Source organism: Typopeltis vanoorti, chromosome 2, assembly GCF_054136105.1.
Source record: "Typopeltis vanoorti isolate ZY-2024b chromosome 2, IOZ_Tvanoo_1.0, whole genome shotgun sequence".
Classification (NCBI taxonomy): Eukaryota; Metazoa; Arthropoda; class Arachnida; order Uropygi; family Thelyphonidae; genus Typopeltis; species Typopeltis vanoorti.
In genome coordinates this window covers 164745684-164762574 of record NC_143550.1, presented here as the reverse complement: position 1 = coordinate 164762574, position 16891 = coordinate 164745684, and the positions used below count along the sequence as shown (strand labels likewise).

Sequence of the window (16891 nt, the reverse complement as noted above, 5' to 3'; positions counted from 1 at the left end):
CTCCTTTCAGATACAGCACAGAGGTCACCTCTCCTTTCAGCAACTTAGACCACAGTCTTGTGCAAGTCTCTTCTTTCTCATTTCCCTTCTCTAACATTACAAAGGTGCCAAATAGGATGGCCTCCAGTATATTCTACTCCTCCTTTGCTTGGTCTTGCTTATGGCTTCTGCTCATCCAACTTTAACACTTTCTCTGAAGTGTTACAGAAATTGTCACAGAAATGAATCACAGAAATTATCCTCATTAGTATGAAGATCTTCATCCTCCATTTTACCCAAAATCCTTGTCCACTTTCCAGCCCTGGTTCAACAGAAATATATCAAAGCAGTCGAAAAAAAATCAGCTTACTGGTTGTTGGCTAGCATCAAGAACTCCAGCTTCATTCTCAGGCCATACCAAAGCATTTGACAAATGCAAAGTACTGATCAGCAGATCTATATCTGATTTCATAAAGATCAACAGTAGAAAACTTTCCTCCTTTCTAAATAGAAAATCATACCTTCTAGTCCCCTGCTAAGGCCTGGACAACTTCTTCTCACATGTGTTTCCACCTCTATATCATCCTGATGGCACCACTGCTACTTCACCCAAAAATAAAGCTGACTTCCTAGCATCACTGTTTTCCTCAAACTCCTGTATAAATGACCAAGGGAAATTGCCTCTTACCATACTGGAATCTGAGCATCATATGCATCCTGTAGTTTTTTGACAAAAAAAGCATCAGACAATTACTGAATAACTTGGACACTGAAAAGGCTTCTGATCCTGATGGCATCTCTCGAATTGTTCTCAAACATTGTGCCCCAGAGTTATCCTGTACTGTCTATTATATATATCTGGTACTTATCCCAGGGCATGAAACAATAACATATCCAGTCTATCATCAAACTACTGACCAATTGCCATCACTTCAGTCCTCTCCAAAATAATGGAGAAAGTCATCAATATCAAACTTCTCCACTACTTATAGGCCCACTAATTAATCGGCAACCACCAGTATGGAATCCACCATTCAAGAATCACGGCTGACCTCTTTATCTTATGCCACCTGGACCATGCTTGACATTTCCTGAGCTTTTGACTATGTTTGGCATTGAGGCCTGCTAAACAAATTACCATCCTTTGATGCCTATCTGCCATCCACTGTTATTTGCTAGACAGCTTTCTCTGTGGTCATTCATACTGTGTCGTGGTGAATGACTCTTTGACCTTCACCACTAGTACAGGAATACCTTAGTGCTCTGTTCTGTCACTTACTCTCTTTCTCCTGAACATAAATGACCTACTCTCAGTCACCATCAATCCCACCCACAGCTTTGCAGATGATAGTACTCACCATTCATCCTATTCATTTGACAAACCTGCAGTACTCACACATCCCAAGCTTCAAGATCATCTACAATCAGTGTCTTAAACATTGATCTACATACATCCTTCAATGGGACAAGGACAATCTGGTCACCTCCAATGCCACCAAAACATAGTCTTGCCTTTTCTCTCATGAAAGAAATTTCAGCTTGCCTACTCTTATCCCAGTAATACACAAATCACCAGACAAGATCAGATCTCTCTCTCCTGGCATAAATGCATCATAATTAGCTTCTTCAGCAAAAAAAAACAAAAAAACTAGGCATTCTGTTTCAATTCAAGATGCTATTTCATACTTTCCAACTCTGAATTTTATATAGATCCCAAATCTGCTATCTTTAGAATACTGTTCATGTGTTTACTGTAGTGTACCTAAGATTTCTCAAAAAATTCTTGATGAGAGCAATTTGCCTCATAGATAATCCCTCTCTTACAGATTCACTTCAATCTCTATCTCACAGATGTGATGTTTCGGCACTTAATGCGTTCTGTAGGTACTTTAATGGTTATTGCTCCACTGAACTGGCAATAATCATTCCTTCATTTTCTATTTGTCACAGCAAATGCATTGAACCTTCTCCTCCTCTTTCTCTTTTATTCCATACACCTCTGTCAGCCTTCCTCACGAATTATTACCAAACAATTACAACCTGCAATTCTTTAAAAAAAAAAAAAAAAAACTTCTATCTCAGTCCTCATCTGCACATAGTACTGATGTGCTCTGGTGTATGGGTTTGATATTTAAAAAAAAAATAATAAAATAAAAAATATTCACCTTGGAGCAGCTAAATACAGCTATGTTGTTGCCAGTGTGAGAAACAGCAGGGTATCAAATTTTTTAATATTCATGCCAAGTAATTGCATTAAATGAATCCAGTAATTGTAGGTATAAAGATTCATTTTATAATTGTACCAAAGAGTTAGACAAATGTGGTGTAATTTGTATTCAACCTGGGTTAGTTCCAAAAATATGAGCTTGCTGTACTCACAAAACTATCTAGAATAGAACTGAATGTAATGCAGACACAGACCCAAAATAAAGAGGAAAGATTTAACTGCTCTCAAATACACATGACTGCACCAGCCAAGGTTCATGCATCACATGATGCATTTCTGGAATAGGGAAGGGAGACAAGTTATGTCTAGGCTTGCATACATGTGCCTGCATCACGTGACGTTCATACATTGCTCGACTCATTTCTATTACTTTTTTAATTATAAAAAGTAATAGAATAAGATTGCGATTTAAAATAAATCGCAATCTTTAAAAGTAATAGAATAAGATTGCGATTTAAAATAACTGATGTCATATAAAAGATTAGAGTTTTATAGGTATTATTTCTGGGAAAATTCCCATGTTATTTTAAACTGTTATTTTAAGCTAATATAGCCTACTTTCATTTAGGAGTCCCCCTTTTTTTACAATGTCATTGTCTCTTTACCCAAATTCTAGGACATTACTGAAGTGTTATAAAACTAATATGTGAAGAATAAAAATAGGAGAAAATTTGGACATACCTTTTTTTGGATGTTGTTTTCTGTCTCCTTATTCCCACAATGTGCCTTCATATGATGTTAAGCTGTTAAAGGAAGAGGAGTTTTTTGGGGAGAAGTGGGGGTAATGTAATGTGGAGGAATTATTTGAAAGAACCCAGGTTTTTACAAATGTCCCAGAAAAATAATTATTACTTTTTTGCTATGGGGTGCATAGGAGCATATACCTGGAGGATGTTATAAGGTTTTTCTCTGCAAGTTTGATTACTATGATCCTATCTCTTACAAGCCAATATCCAAGGATACTTTTGAAAATTCCTTTTTTTTTCTTCCATCATGACTCCAACTCCTCTTGTTTGTTCACTTCCTGAATAGATTAACGTAAAGTTATCCAATTCAATATTTCCATTTCTTGTCCATCTTGTCTTATTAACTCCCATTATGTGTATATTCATATGTAGTATCGCTTATTAAGTTCTCAAATTTACCAATTTAGTATAATGCTTTAATATTTCAAGTAGCTATTTTTAAGAGTCTGTTTGTAGTTTTCATCTGGAAACTACAAACTCCCCCATACACAACTTGATTCAATGTTGATGAATCTTGATGGTTTTGGGACATTATCTTTAATCCATTTTAAGATTTTTTTTTTTTAAACAGTCATTAGAGCCATCAAAAAAATATATTGAATATTGGGAACAACTGCTACCTTTGCAGAAAGTTTGAGAAACTTCTTCTGATAAAAATAGAGGATTAACAAAGCAGTGGAACATTTCTCTCCTGAAAGTTATTTCTTACATATAATCAGGAAAGAAATGTGCTACTACTTTGTGCATGATTAACATTTTTTCATTAATCCATTTTATTGCCTTATGTTTTCACTACTTATGCTTTATCCCTTCTTCCATTTTAACAATAGAGAGAGTGAAAAATTTCATAACAGCATTTTTTTTTTTTCATTCTGTCAAAATTTTTTTTTCAAAATTGTATTATTTGTCAGTCAGTCTGTGATTTTATCCATTCTTTCTTTGCTTTTCTGTAAAGTACACTTAATGCATTAATCTCAAAACAGTTTATATATATATATATATATATATATATATATATATATTTTTTTTTTGTACTGGCACCTGGTTTGGTAATTCTTCATTCTGTTTAAGTGACATACCATCTTAAACTAGCACAACTCAGAAGGTAGACTTTTCATGAATGTAGACAAGAATTAATTTGGACTGTCCAAATTTTAAATTCCATTTCCACTATTACATCTGCTCTGGACTTGCTGACCATGCTTTAGACACTCACCACAGTACATGTTGGAAGAAAGCTACTCTTCTCTACTGCAGCAAATACAGATATGAGATGCTATTCATGATCTACCTCAGCCTGAGAAACTTTCCAAACCTCAGCAAATTTGGGTGCATGAAACTGTCCCAGTGGAAAGTGCTTCCCAATTTGGGAAGCACTCATCCTCAGATCAGCCAAACAGCCAAGACCATCCAATTTAGTCCCCACTAGGGGGTGCCATTTAGGATTCTAGGCCTGACTTTGGTTGCCTTTCTTCAGCCTCATTTACCCAATGTTAGTGCCTGCATAAACATATCATTTGTGATCCCTCATGATAGCAATGTGATATTTCCAAAATATAGGGAGTATTAATTAAAGTTATTATGATTAATATTTAGCATACATTGTAATTTCCTGAAAATTAATTGTGACCAAATCTTAATTGTTAGTTTGCCAAAATGGGAATAAAATTTTTATGCAACTTCACGATACTACATGGAATGACATTGCATTTTACCAATTGATAATATTTATAATCACTGGACGGAAAAAAAAAAAATCAAGTAATTCCAGTATATGCATATGCAAAGCTTAACAGACTATTTAGAATTACACCTGGTCGTCGACTTATGACCGTCTGCACTTACGACCACAAAAATAAATAAATAATAAATTAATGAATAAATTAATAATAAATCAGGCAGCTATGTGTATGATAACTATGGGATACGTTAGTTATCGTACGATTACCCGCGTATGATAACTATCTCTCACATACATTCAGTCGCTTTCAAGCATCTGTTGCGTGTGGTGACTTCTTCTTTGTCTATGATCTCTTATGCTTTTAAGCGTTGAGATTTTGCCAAAGAAATTTCCATGCCGTCCTGTCCAAGGTTTGTTGTTTTGTTTCTTTCCCGTTAATTCCCTTCTTTTCCAATTTTTCTTTAATTTCCTTTTGCCAACCTTTCCTTGGTCTGCCTATGTTTCTTTTTCCTATTTTCTGGCTTTCTTATACTGTTTTTGCTATTCTTCCTTCTTCCATTCGATTAAGATGTCCAAACCATCTCATTTGGGCTTGTGTTATGAATTGATTCAGAGGTGCAACTTGAAGGCTGTCTCTTATGGTTTGATTTCTTATTCGGTCTAGTCTTGTTTTTTGTGCCACTTTCCTGAGATATTTCATTTCAATTGTTTGTAGTTTATTTGTGTTTCCTGTTGTTAAACACCAAGACTCACAACTGTATGTTAATGTTGGTAGAAACACTGAATGGTATACTGCCATTTTGGTGTTCTGGGTGACTTCTTTCTTATCTAGGAGTGGGCCTTTCATTGCATAGAATAGCTTTGTTCCCCCTCTTATCCTGTTGTTAATTTCTGTGTCTAGTCTACCATCTTCTTGTATATATGATCCCAAGTATTTAAATGAGTGGACTTGTTCCAGTTGATGATTCTCTATTTTTATTATGTGTTTTTTTTGGTTTTTAGATATGATCATTGTTTTAGTTTTATTTATATTTATGGTCATATTCTTTTTCTTTGTTTCTTCATACCAAATGTTGATATTGTACTGCAGATCTTCAGCTGTATTTGCTAGAATCACTACATCATCTGCAAAAGCCATGTGTGAAATCCTGGTTTCTTTCAGTTTCCTATATCCTAGGTGGAACTTTTTTGTTCCACCTAGGATATAGGAAATAGAAGATTTTGTTTGGCATGCCTTTAAAATTTCATCCATTACTATGATGAAGAGAAGAGGGCTGAGGATACAGCCTTGCCTCACTTCTACATTTGTTTCAAATTCTTTTGATCTATTATTACAGGTTCTTACATAATTTCTATTACTTTTGTAGAGGCTTTGTATGGCTGCTATTAAGTTATCTTGTTTTTCTTTAATGTTTGCCATATTAAGTGTCTGGGAACTCGTCAAAGGCCTTTTCAAAATGTATAAAAAATGAATGTAATTCTTTTCCATATTCCAATGTTTTCTCTGATATTTGTCTAAGACTGAAGATAAGATCCTGCATGCTTGTATTTTTTTGAAAGCCATGTTGCATTTCATCCAGTGTATCTTCTATTTGATTCCTAAGCCTCGCTTCTAAAATACGGGCATATAATTTTCCTGGAACGCTTAAATGCGAAATTCCTCTATGGTTTTCACATTTGCGGTTGTCTCCTTTCTTAAATATATGGATTATTATAGCTACTTCCCAATCTTTAGGAATAATTTTCTTTTTCCATACAACATTGAATAGGTGTAAAAGAAATTTTATGGCTTTCGTTCCTAAATTTTTTACTATTTTTGGTGTTATTTGGTCATGGCCTGCTGATTTGCCCAGTTTTATTTTATTTATTGCTACTAACAGTTCATTTGCATGAATTTCTTCACTCTGATCTTCTATTTTGCTTGTGTGTCTTGCTCTTAGGGTTCTATTTTTTCCATGTCCTGCATCTTCCAGTAATTCTTGAAAGTACTGTTCCCATCTTTCCATGATGTCTTCGGAATTTGTAAGTAACTTTCCATCCTTATTTTTGATAAACTTTATGGGGCATTCTTTCTCTGACCTCATTCTTCTTAAAACATTATAGAAGAGTTTTTGGTTTCCTTTAAAATTTTGTTCTAAAGTACGTCCGAAGTCTTCCCAGCATTTTCTTTTCTCTTCTTTCACTAAGGTTTTAACTTTATTTCTTTGGTTGTTGTATAGTTCTCTATCAACCTGCAGCTTTGATGTTATATATCTCTTCCATAATTGCTTTTTCTTTTTAATTTCTTCTTTTAGTTCTTCAGTTCACCAGGGTGTTTCATGTTTCTTCTGTTTATTATTTAATGATACACCACAATTTTTTTTGCTTGTTTCTAGAAGAAGTGTTTTGAACCTGTACCAGAGGTTTTCTACATCTTTGTCTTCATATATCTCTTTTTCTACTTCTTTCATCTTCTCTTCTATTTTACTTTTATACTCAATGGCTGTTTCTTCTTTCTTTAGTTTGTAGTTCTTTATCTTAACATTTATTTCCTTGCTACTTTTTATACATTTTTCAACTTTTATTTTATGGATTGTTTCCAATACTAATAAGTAGTGGTCACTGCCAATTTCAGGACCTCTATAGACTCTTGCATTTTTTGTATACTTCCAGTATGATCTGCTTATGATGGCGTAGTCGATTATAGATTTTCCATTTCTTCCCTGGTAAACTTATGGATTTCTTTATGCTTGAACATGGTATTCGCTATTACTAAATTATTTGTAAGGCAAAGATTTATTATTCTTTCTCCATTATTATTCCGGGTTATTTCTCCTTGTGATCCCAACACTTGTTTCGTTTCCTGATCTACTTGATTCCCTACCTGGCCATTAAGGTCTCCTAGTAGTATGATAGAACTTCTTCAATTGTTTTTTTTGTAAGAATTCATCTTTAATTTCTTTATTAGCATTATCGTTTGGGCCATATGCAACAATTACAGTGAATACTTGGTTGTCTGATTTAAAATCTATAGTGATTGTCAATAACCTTTCGTTTATTAGTTGCCATTTAGTAATATATTCTTTGAGATCTGGTTTAATTATGCAAGCTACCCCTTGTTTTCCCCATTCTCTTAAGTTTACCCCTGAATAGAAAAGTATATACCCATCTTTCATTTTCTGGCAACCTTGACCTTTCTTTTTTGTTTCTGTGACTGCTAGCAGATCCAATCTTGATTTTTAAATGCATCTATTAATTTGTTTCCATGTAGACTTTTAACGTTCCATGTTCCGTATCTCATGTATCTTTTTCCTCGCTTTATCGTTAACCATTTAGTTAGTTCAGCTATCTCTTTATTTCTTTTAATGGGTTAAATTTTAAGGTATGCAGGGGATTAGCCTTCAGCACCCAAGTCTGGTGGTAGGGCTGCCACCTTCAAGGTCCCCCAGACCGGCCTATGAGGGAAGTGCTATCCTGTTGGTCTGTGGAGGTATTTTATTTCCCTCCTACCCTTCATAGTAAACTATGACGAGCATTACCCGATCCGCCACTAGGGGACGCGCCCGATGGGGGGTTATAGGTGTCTCCACACGGGTGCGTATGGTGTGTTAATTAAAATTCTACTGAAATACTACCCATAAAATGTCAAGTAAAAGGAAAATGCCTTCATCTACAGATATGCCGGCTAAGAAGTCAAGGAAAACTATTGATTTAGAGTGTAAAATGAAAGTTATCCAGAAGTATGAAGGCAGAAAGAAAGTGAATGCGATAGCACGTGACTTGAAGTTATCACATTCCACGGTATCGACGATACTTAAGGACAAAGAAAGAATTCAGGAAACTGTGAAAGATTCCGCACCTATGAAGTCTACAATTTTAACCAAACAACGACAGGGACCCATCCATGAAATGGAGAAATTGTTGTTTATGTGGATGGAAGATTTAATACAGAAAAATTCACCCATGAGCCTTTGCACAGTGCAAGCGAAGGCTAGAAGTCTGTTTCAGAGTTTAAAATCACGCGCTGGAGCCGATTACGCAGAAGATTTTCAGGCTAGTACTGGATGGTTTAAGCGTTTTTAAAAAAAGATTTGCTTTGCATAATGTATATGTCACAGGAGAAGCAGGAAGTGCAGATGAAGATGAAGCCCAAAAATTCGTTGATAGTTTCAACTCTTTAATCAAAGAAGAAGAAGGTTATCTACTGGAACAAATATTTAACGTAGATGAAACCGGCTTGCAATGGAAACTCATGCCTAATCGTACACCAAGAAGCAAAAAGGATGCCAGGACTCAAAGCTTTTAAGGCTCGTTTGAAATTTGGAAAAAGTGTCTAAAATATTATGCAAATACATTTGAAGGATTTGAAAAAAGGAGAGTAACTGGAAGTGATTACAGAAAAAATAGTTAAACTTGCAAAAAATCTTAAATTAGAATGTGAAATAGAAGACATAGAGTAGTTGCTAGATTGTGAAATAAAAGAACTTTCGGATAAAGAGTTGATTGAATTGGAAGCACAGAGAGTGTCAGAAGAAAAAGTGAGACAGGAAGAAGAGGAGCCAGAAAATTTCTTTTCTGGCTCCTCTGGCAAGAGCTTTATTCAGTTGCGAAAAAGAACCTGCAAAGAGTTTATCAGATTCTTTTTCGCAACTGAATAAAGCTCTTGCCAGTTTCGAAGCAATGGACCTTAATGTTGAACGATTCACAAAGATTGAACGTATCATTCAAGATGCTGTGCATTGTTATCGTGAGATATATGAAGAAAAAAAGAAACAAACTATTCAAACAAAGCTCATCATGTTCCTCATCAAGAGAACATCTCCTACCTCAACCCAAGAACATGACCCTGACGATTCAAAACCCAGTACAAGCAATGATTAAAAATTGATTTTGCAAATTTCATTTGTATTAATTTTTACATTAATTTTAGATTGTATTTTTGTGTTTACAGTACAGTATGTACAGTATTATTTTTCACATTATGTACAATATACATAATTATAAATTTAAAATATTTTATAAAGATGATAAAAAGATTAGAAAGGTTAAAGAATACTGTTAATAAATATATGGCACACATACGACCTGTCAGCCAGAATGGAAGTCGGTCATAAGTCGACGACCAAGTGTATATGCATTTTAATGATAATATACACAAGATATACAAAAAATAAACAATAAAGACCAGTTATGAAATATTTATAAAATTTTTGCAAAAAAATTCCAATGTGAAATGAACTAAAATATATAAAATGAATTATAATTTAATTAAAATAGCACTTGATAGAGTATTTATCTGTTGAAAATTCAGCTTTTTAAAGATGAATAGTAAATCATAAAAATCATTAAAAATGCATAGTATTTTGAACTTCATATACATCTGTACACTTCATATTTTGATGTATGTTTGTAATAAAATTATGTAATTTTTATTTCCTAAATAATATTAAATTACCTTTCTGATTTTAATGCAGTAGAACCATTAATTGTTTCTACTAAATCTGAACAAGTATGAAAGCAAGCATTTAGTTTAGTGTGAATTATGATCAAGGTAGTTAAGATTATGAAGTAAATGTACTGCATTTTTTAATTGCAATGATGATAGACCTGAGTCTCTGGGAGGAGAAATCCTGTCATTTTCATATGAGCTCAGCTAACTCATCTTTAACTGGAGGGAAGGGGAATCATAAAGCTTCCTCACATCCTAGTTGAGATTCAGTTCTTTCTAGCTGAAGTGCAAACGTTGTAATATCCTTACTGAACTATGTAGCATTGTGGTCAGAACACAATGTGTTTAAAAGGCAAGAGTAACTTGATAGACAAAATATAGATGAAGCTAATAAATGAGAAAGAGGAGAGTATTATATTAATACAGAGCAAGAGTTTGCTGCTTGTCTGCTTAGCTATGTGGATAGTGTATCTGCTCTGCAATCAACAGTCTGTGGGTTTGAATTCAACTCTGGACATGGACATTTACAAATTTGCAATTACAACTGGATACTAATATTAATGTAGTAATAACATTTCACACCATTAATTTAAAGATTCCAAGAAATTATATTCTTGTTTAATCCTTTATAGATGTGTGTAAACAAACTAAGTTTGTATGTAAAGGTTACTTGTATAAAGAGGCTAATGACTTGACATTAATTATCTTGATATCCATAATGCAAGGCACACAGGTTGTGTATAATATGTGCCTTGCATTATGGGATATCAAGGAAAGGGCCATTAACCAAACTGGTTTTGACCTTTATTGAGGTGTTTGACTTTTTATTCCTTTGGTATACCTGTTCTGAGGTTTAAAAAGGTAGTTATAACTATAGGATACACATTCTTTAATATTAATATTGCCATTGTCAAAAATTGCATTATCAGTACTGTGTACAGAGTCTGTCAAAAAAAATGTATACACACTTTAACAGATGTCATCTATGGACATTTTTCGAAGGTGGATCGAATTACTGTAGCAATGTGTAGCATGATTTTCTCTCAGAAGATGTCATTACTCACATGAATAATACTGCATCAACACGTGACCGGTAGGGCAGTCGAACAAAATGGCCGAGGCATGATTGTCGTTCGAGGAATGCAAGACCATTTTGAGTTCTCTCCACGTTCTCCTGATTTAACACCCTTGGACTTCTACCTGTGGGGGACTCTAAAGGATGTAGTGTATCATAGAAAACCAGCTACACTGGTGGCCCTTTGGAAAGAAATTGAAACAACATGTGCTGCAATCCCACTGGACACTTTGGCCAACGTTGCCCAAGCAGTAGTTAACAATAATAATAAGTGTCTGGACACTAATGGTAACCACTTTAAGCACCCCATAATTATAGAAGTCAAAGGTAACTTGTATTCATCCCTTGATGTCTGTATAAATTTAGTATTACAATTTTTATACAGGTTTTTTCTTTTGCTGAAGTGTGTATACATTTTTTTGACGGACTCTGTATGTTAAAAAATAGCTTTACTTATATTTCAAAAACACTATTTTTCTGCACTATATGATTATATCCACTTTAAAATTTAAATCAATTTAGTAAGAATTTTTTCCCTTTCAGCTGGAATAATTGATAACAGATTTCTAAGCAAGCAACAGCTAGAAGAATATAGCAAGCTTCCACCACTTGATATGATGCAGGGGGGGTGTACAGGAATTCTGGGTTCTCCTGCATCAAAAATATCAGCAATGATATCTCATCATCAGACACAGCTATATAGAAACTTAAATCAATTTAGTAAACAGTTATCTGAAAATAATTCTTCAAGTGAAAATGCACCGACAACAGAAAGATAATTTATGTAGATAAAATTATATTTGTTTTTGTGAAGGCTTTTATTTGCTATATTGTTAAGTCATTCAGAATAGGCACATTAACATTATGCTTATTTGTAATTGTGCCAGTTTTATGGCATGTTGACAAATCAAATATGTTCATATTTGTATTAATTTTTGCAAGAATTTATTTTGTAAAATTTAGATGCAAACAAAAATAAAATTTTTGTTTTCGACTATTATTATATGTAAGCATATGCAAACAGCACATTGTGATGTCAAGTTCACTTGTAGTATCTTTGATTTCAACCACTACCTGCAAAGTTCCAGGAAGAGAAAAACATTAGGATACTCTATTGGAATATAATATGCTTGAAATGCATACTCCCTTGGGAGTATGCATTTCAAGTTCACATTGAGCTGGCAGTGAGTAGCCTGACATTCTTTCTTAAATTTCTGCTTATATCAAACCCTGATGTAATGAATTAGTTGGACTTCTTTCTGCTCAGCTCTCTAGTGATTTCAGTGGTATGATTAAAAGTTCTGCCTTGCCATGATGTAAGTGCTGAATTTAGTATTTATTGTTCTTTTTTTTTTTTTCCTAATTAAAAGTATGCAGCATGTTTTACCTTTTTCTTGTATCAGATGTAGCAGGCATGATTAATTCAGTATATACTATGTTGATTGGAGGAATATTTATCTCTTTATTTTTAGGTCCTGTATAATAAGACTCTTTTAACTCTTGCTTTGCTGAAGTCAAAACTACATTTTGAGGTTTTCGTATTAGTGTTTTGTAGTTTTTCAAGTTGCAGCTAATAATGATAAATATATTTGTTTGCAATTCTGATGTAAGTGCTACCTCAATAGAGTGTACCATCTCTTCCTATTAAAGTGTTAATAGTGCCTAATTTTGGTGAGAGATGGTCATGAGAACTTATATTGTATACCTCGTCTTGTCATAAATACTTTTACAACTTCTGCACACCCCTAGCGGTGCCCACAGAATTATGTGATCCCAATTCCATTAGTGGCGCTGCTTGCAGCCGACATTCGCATGTTTATCAGTAGAAAGAGTTGTTTAGCTGTACGTCAACATGCATTGAGGAGATTATGAGACCTGTGTAGCTGTAATAGCACTTCACAAGGTTGTAATGCTGCCACTTGTTATTTTCAACATGCTAAAAACACTTGGGTTCAGTAGGATGTTTTGTGTATCGGACTATTAACTATTATTACGATACAGAAGACATATCTGACTGTCAAAGAATGGGTTGACCATGCTGCATTAGGACACAACAGTTTGTGAGGACTGTGAAGGCATGCCTCCACTGTAATCTGTGAGAAAGCAGAAAGTGATGTCATGAGAGATGAACATTTCACAGAGAATGATGTCACATGTACTAACTGATGACTTGGGGGTGAGAGCCTATCGTTTGTGGGCACATTCTAATGTGCTCACAAATTATGTGGCCGAGGACAATAAAATCAAAGGCACTTTTCCTGTAGTATGTGAAGACAACAATAGGCACAGATATCCTCTTCACAGGTGAGAAGATTTTCATCATTGAAGAATCGTTTAACTGCCAAAACAATTGGGTATATGTTCCAGATAATTCCACAGATTGTGCCAGCACCCGAGATTCAGAAAGGTCATCACTCCATGCCAGTGATGGTTTGGTGAGGGTGACGTATCGAGGATATCCAAGTTTGCATTTCTGTGAGAAAGAGGTCAAAACCTTTGCCAGAGTGTATCAAAAACACTGTGCTGGAACCTGTAGTATGGCCTCACCTTGTGTGCAGCTCCCTGCACACAAGGTGAGGACCACACAACAGTGGTTGGAGGTGAATGTGCCTGACCACAATCACCATCTGGAAGTCCCAATCTGAATCAATTGGACTTCATGATTTGAGCTTGAAAGACTCATTGCGGGAGTAGCCTGCAAGAAACAACATCGCCAGCCTGAAGGTGGATTTGGAGCGAGCAGTGGCTACATTTCCATTGGATGTTGTGCATGCCACCATCACTATGTGGCCTCACAGACTTCGAGCATGCATGAAGGCCAAAGGGGAACATTTCGAACATTGAGTGCTCTATATTCATGTTATACATGTAATGAATATTCCATTATAGAAATTTGTGATTGGGAGGTGGAGGGGGGTATAGAGTATTGTTTGTATGTGCTGAAAGCTGTATATGATTTGCTGATAGTGTTTCATGTACTGTTCAAGCCGTAACAATATTTATGGCTAGACTGTGTATATCGCAGGGTTTTTTATCCCAAAAACTGTGGTTTTTGATGCAGACAAATCGGTCCTTCAGAACACACGCAATTTACAGACATAGAATACTAGTTGTAGTGGGGTGGAGGTAGTCAGTAGATGGCGTTGATGGGGATGATTCATAGTACAGGTTCGGTGTAGTGATTGAGACAGTTGTAGGTGTCCTCCCGCAATGAGTCTTCTGACTCCTTGGAGGTGTCAGGAATAATAATAATATTGCACAGAGTGTGTTGGTTACAGTAGACTGAGAATGTTAGACAAGCTACTATAGGGAAAAAACTGACACTTTATGAAGGAAGCAAACTCTGTTCTTTTAACTTATGATTAGGGCTGCTTGATTTAAATGATTAAGTGGGAAGGACTCAATACTACATTGTCCAGTTATGAATATGTCATTTCACATATTTTAGCTAAACTATTGGTTTTAAAGGAGTGGAATTAAATGTGTTAAACTCTGAATATTCCATTATAGAAATTTGTGTGTGGGAGGTGGGGGGGGGTATAGAGTATAGTGTAGAGGGATATTTTTGATTTTTCTTAATATGTTAAGTATTTTGATATATAGAAGTAATGTTGAGTTGGATTTAAGCGGTATTGATGTGAACACAGATTGATTTTCTTATCAATCTGTGTTTGCATCAATACCGTTTAAATCCAATTCAACATGTGTGACGAACACATAAGCCTATCCACGTGTGTTTAAATATAGAAGTAATGTTTTAGGCCAGGTTATAATTTTGGCTGTCAGTAACATCTATGTTTCAGCTCTAAGGAATGCTATTCTTGTGCAATTTAAGTGATTATGGGGAGGTGGAATTAATATGCCAAATTGATAACTGAACAGAATAGAATTTTAACAGGTCTTCATTTTCAGGATTCTGAATTATGTACAAATTAGTCTCATTGTTATATACTTAATGTAATACATCCTTATAGGACTCTAGGTCTACCATTTAAAATGATTCTCATATGATTAAGCAAAGCATTACCAATTGCTTTGCTTACTAGTATAAATTAATATACAAACAATGACTCTAGCATCCATACAAAGAATGAATTCTTTGAATGCTGATACTAAAGTCATCTTTCATATTTCTTGATTTACATTTTTGAAATATGTATAGCATCAAGTTGAAGTATTGCACACTTAGACTTTCTCCTATTTGCAAAAATTCTCTGAATGATACAGAAAAAATAAAACTATATGTAACAAAATTTGAGCTAAATTTACCACAGAAAATTACTGAGTTTTTATTGAAGTTATACAGTTACAATCAAGTAGCTCAACTCATGCAGAAAAATTTTAAAAATTATAATGGTGACTATTATCTTGATTGCCACTACATTCTTGAATGTGTCAAATCTCTTCGTAATATCTTCATTTTTCATGTAGCACTGCTGCCATTGATACCATCTTTTCATTCCTCTGATTTTTTTTCAGAACGCTCATATTTGTGATCTATAGTCTTTGATCAACTGTTTTATTTTTCATATGACTCTTTGATCCATAAACTGAAATTGGCTTAAACACTGTCTCATATGTTGCTAGTTCAGTGTTTTTGGCTGATTTCTTTTAGTCTATATAAATTTGTTCATTTAGCATATCAGCTGCTACTTATTCTGTTGCTGTTCATATTTAATTTGCCATTTTCACTAAAAATTGTTCCTAAGTAGCAAAAATATTTTACTTGTTCTATAAGTTCTCTATTCAGAATTCAGTTGAAGTTTTCTGTGTTCCTGCCTCCTGGTATTGAATTTATTCAATTTATTATTATTACAACTTGATGCCTTCAAGGACTCATCATGGGAAGATGCTCTTCTCCACTACATCTCGCTGTCTCTCCCCTATTGCTTAATTCTCCAACTACACACATCAACACTACTGTCATCAAGCCATCTACCATCCATCATCACCACTACCATCATTTAGTTAAATGTCATCTCTACTACCTTAAATTCTCTCCAAACCATTCTTCAGTGCAGTTCAGACAATCTCATCACTTTCAATAAGTTTCAATTTTGGGAGACAATGAAATCCATTATGGATTTCATTGTCTCCCAAAGAACCATTTTCTTGCATTGACTGAGTAAGTGGTTGTCAAGAGCAACCACTTACTCTTGACAAGACCCAAATCTCTATACAAGATGAGATCTCTCTTTCTCTTCTTGGGATTACTCTGTTATCAAACTTCTCTTGACATAAACACATTACAACTATTGCTTCCTTGGCATCAAAAAATTAGGATTTCTCTTTTGTTCTAGGCATTACTTTACATCTGAACAGCTATTAACCCTGCACAAATTCCATATCTACCCAACTATCAAATATCATTCTCACATTTGGGATGGTGTCTCTAAGAGCTCCCTAAAAATATTTGCCTTAGTACAGAAGAGAGCAAATTAGTTTGATTAATGACCAATCTACTAGTTCACTCTACCCACTCTCATACAGACATTCAGTTTCTGCTACGTGTATCTCCTATAAATATTACCATAACTAATGTTCATCTGAGTTGACATCAATAATTCCTCTACCCTCTGTTAAATCCATTGAAGTGCATGCAGTAACTCTTGAACATCTGTTCACAGTTCAACTCTAAACTCACAAGACAAATTTATCCCCTCCACTGCTGTCCTCTGGAACAGTCTCCCATCTTATGTGTTTCACACAGAATACGATCCACAGTTCTTCAAATTAAATATAAACAAGTTCCTTC

General features: G+C 34.7%; 1 protein-coding gene across 1 annotated transcript in view; it reads left to right on the top strand.

Annotated features, from left to right (window-relative positions):
• mRpL10 (mitochondrial ribosomal protein L10) overlaps window positions 1-12136 on the top strand; it is a 59630-nt gene extending 47494 nt beyond the window's left edge. The window contains exon 5 of the mRNA XM_090409185.1: window positions 11680-12136. Coding sequence (XP_090265311.1) covers window positions 11680-11915 — 236 coding nt within the window. The 3' untranslated portion in view covers window positions 11916-12136. The remainder of the gene's footprint in view (window positions 1-11679) is intronic.
• Window positions 12137-16891: the final 4755 nt, after the last annotated feature.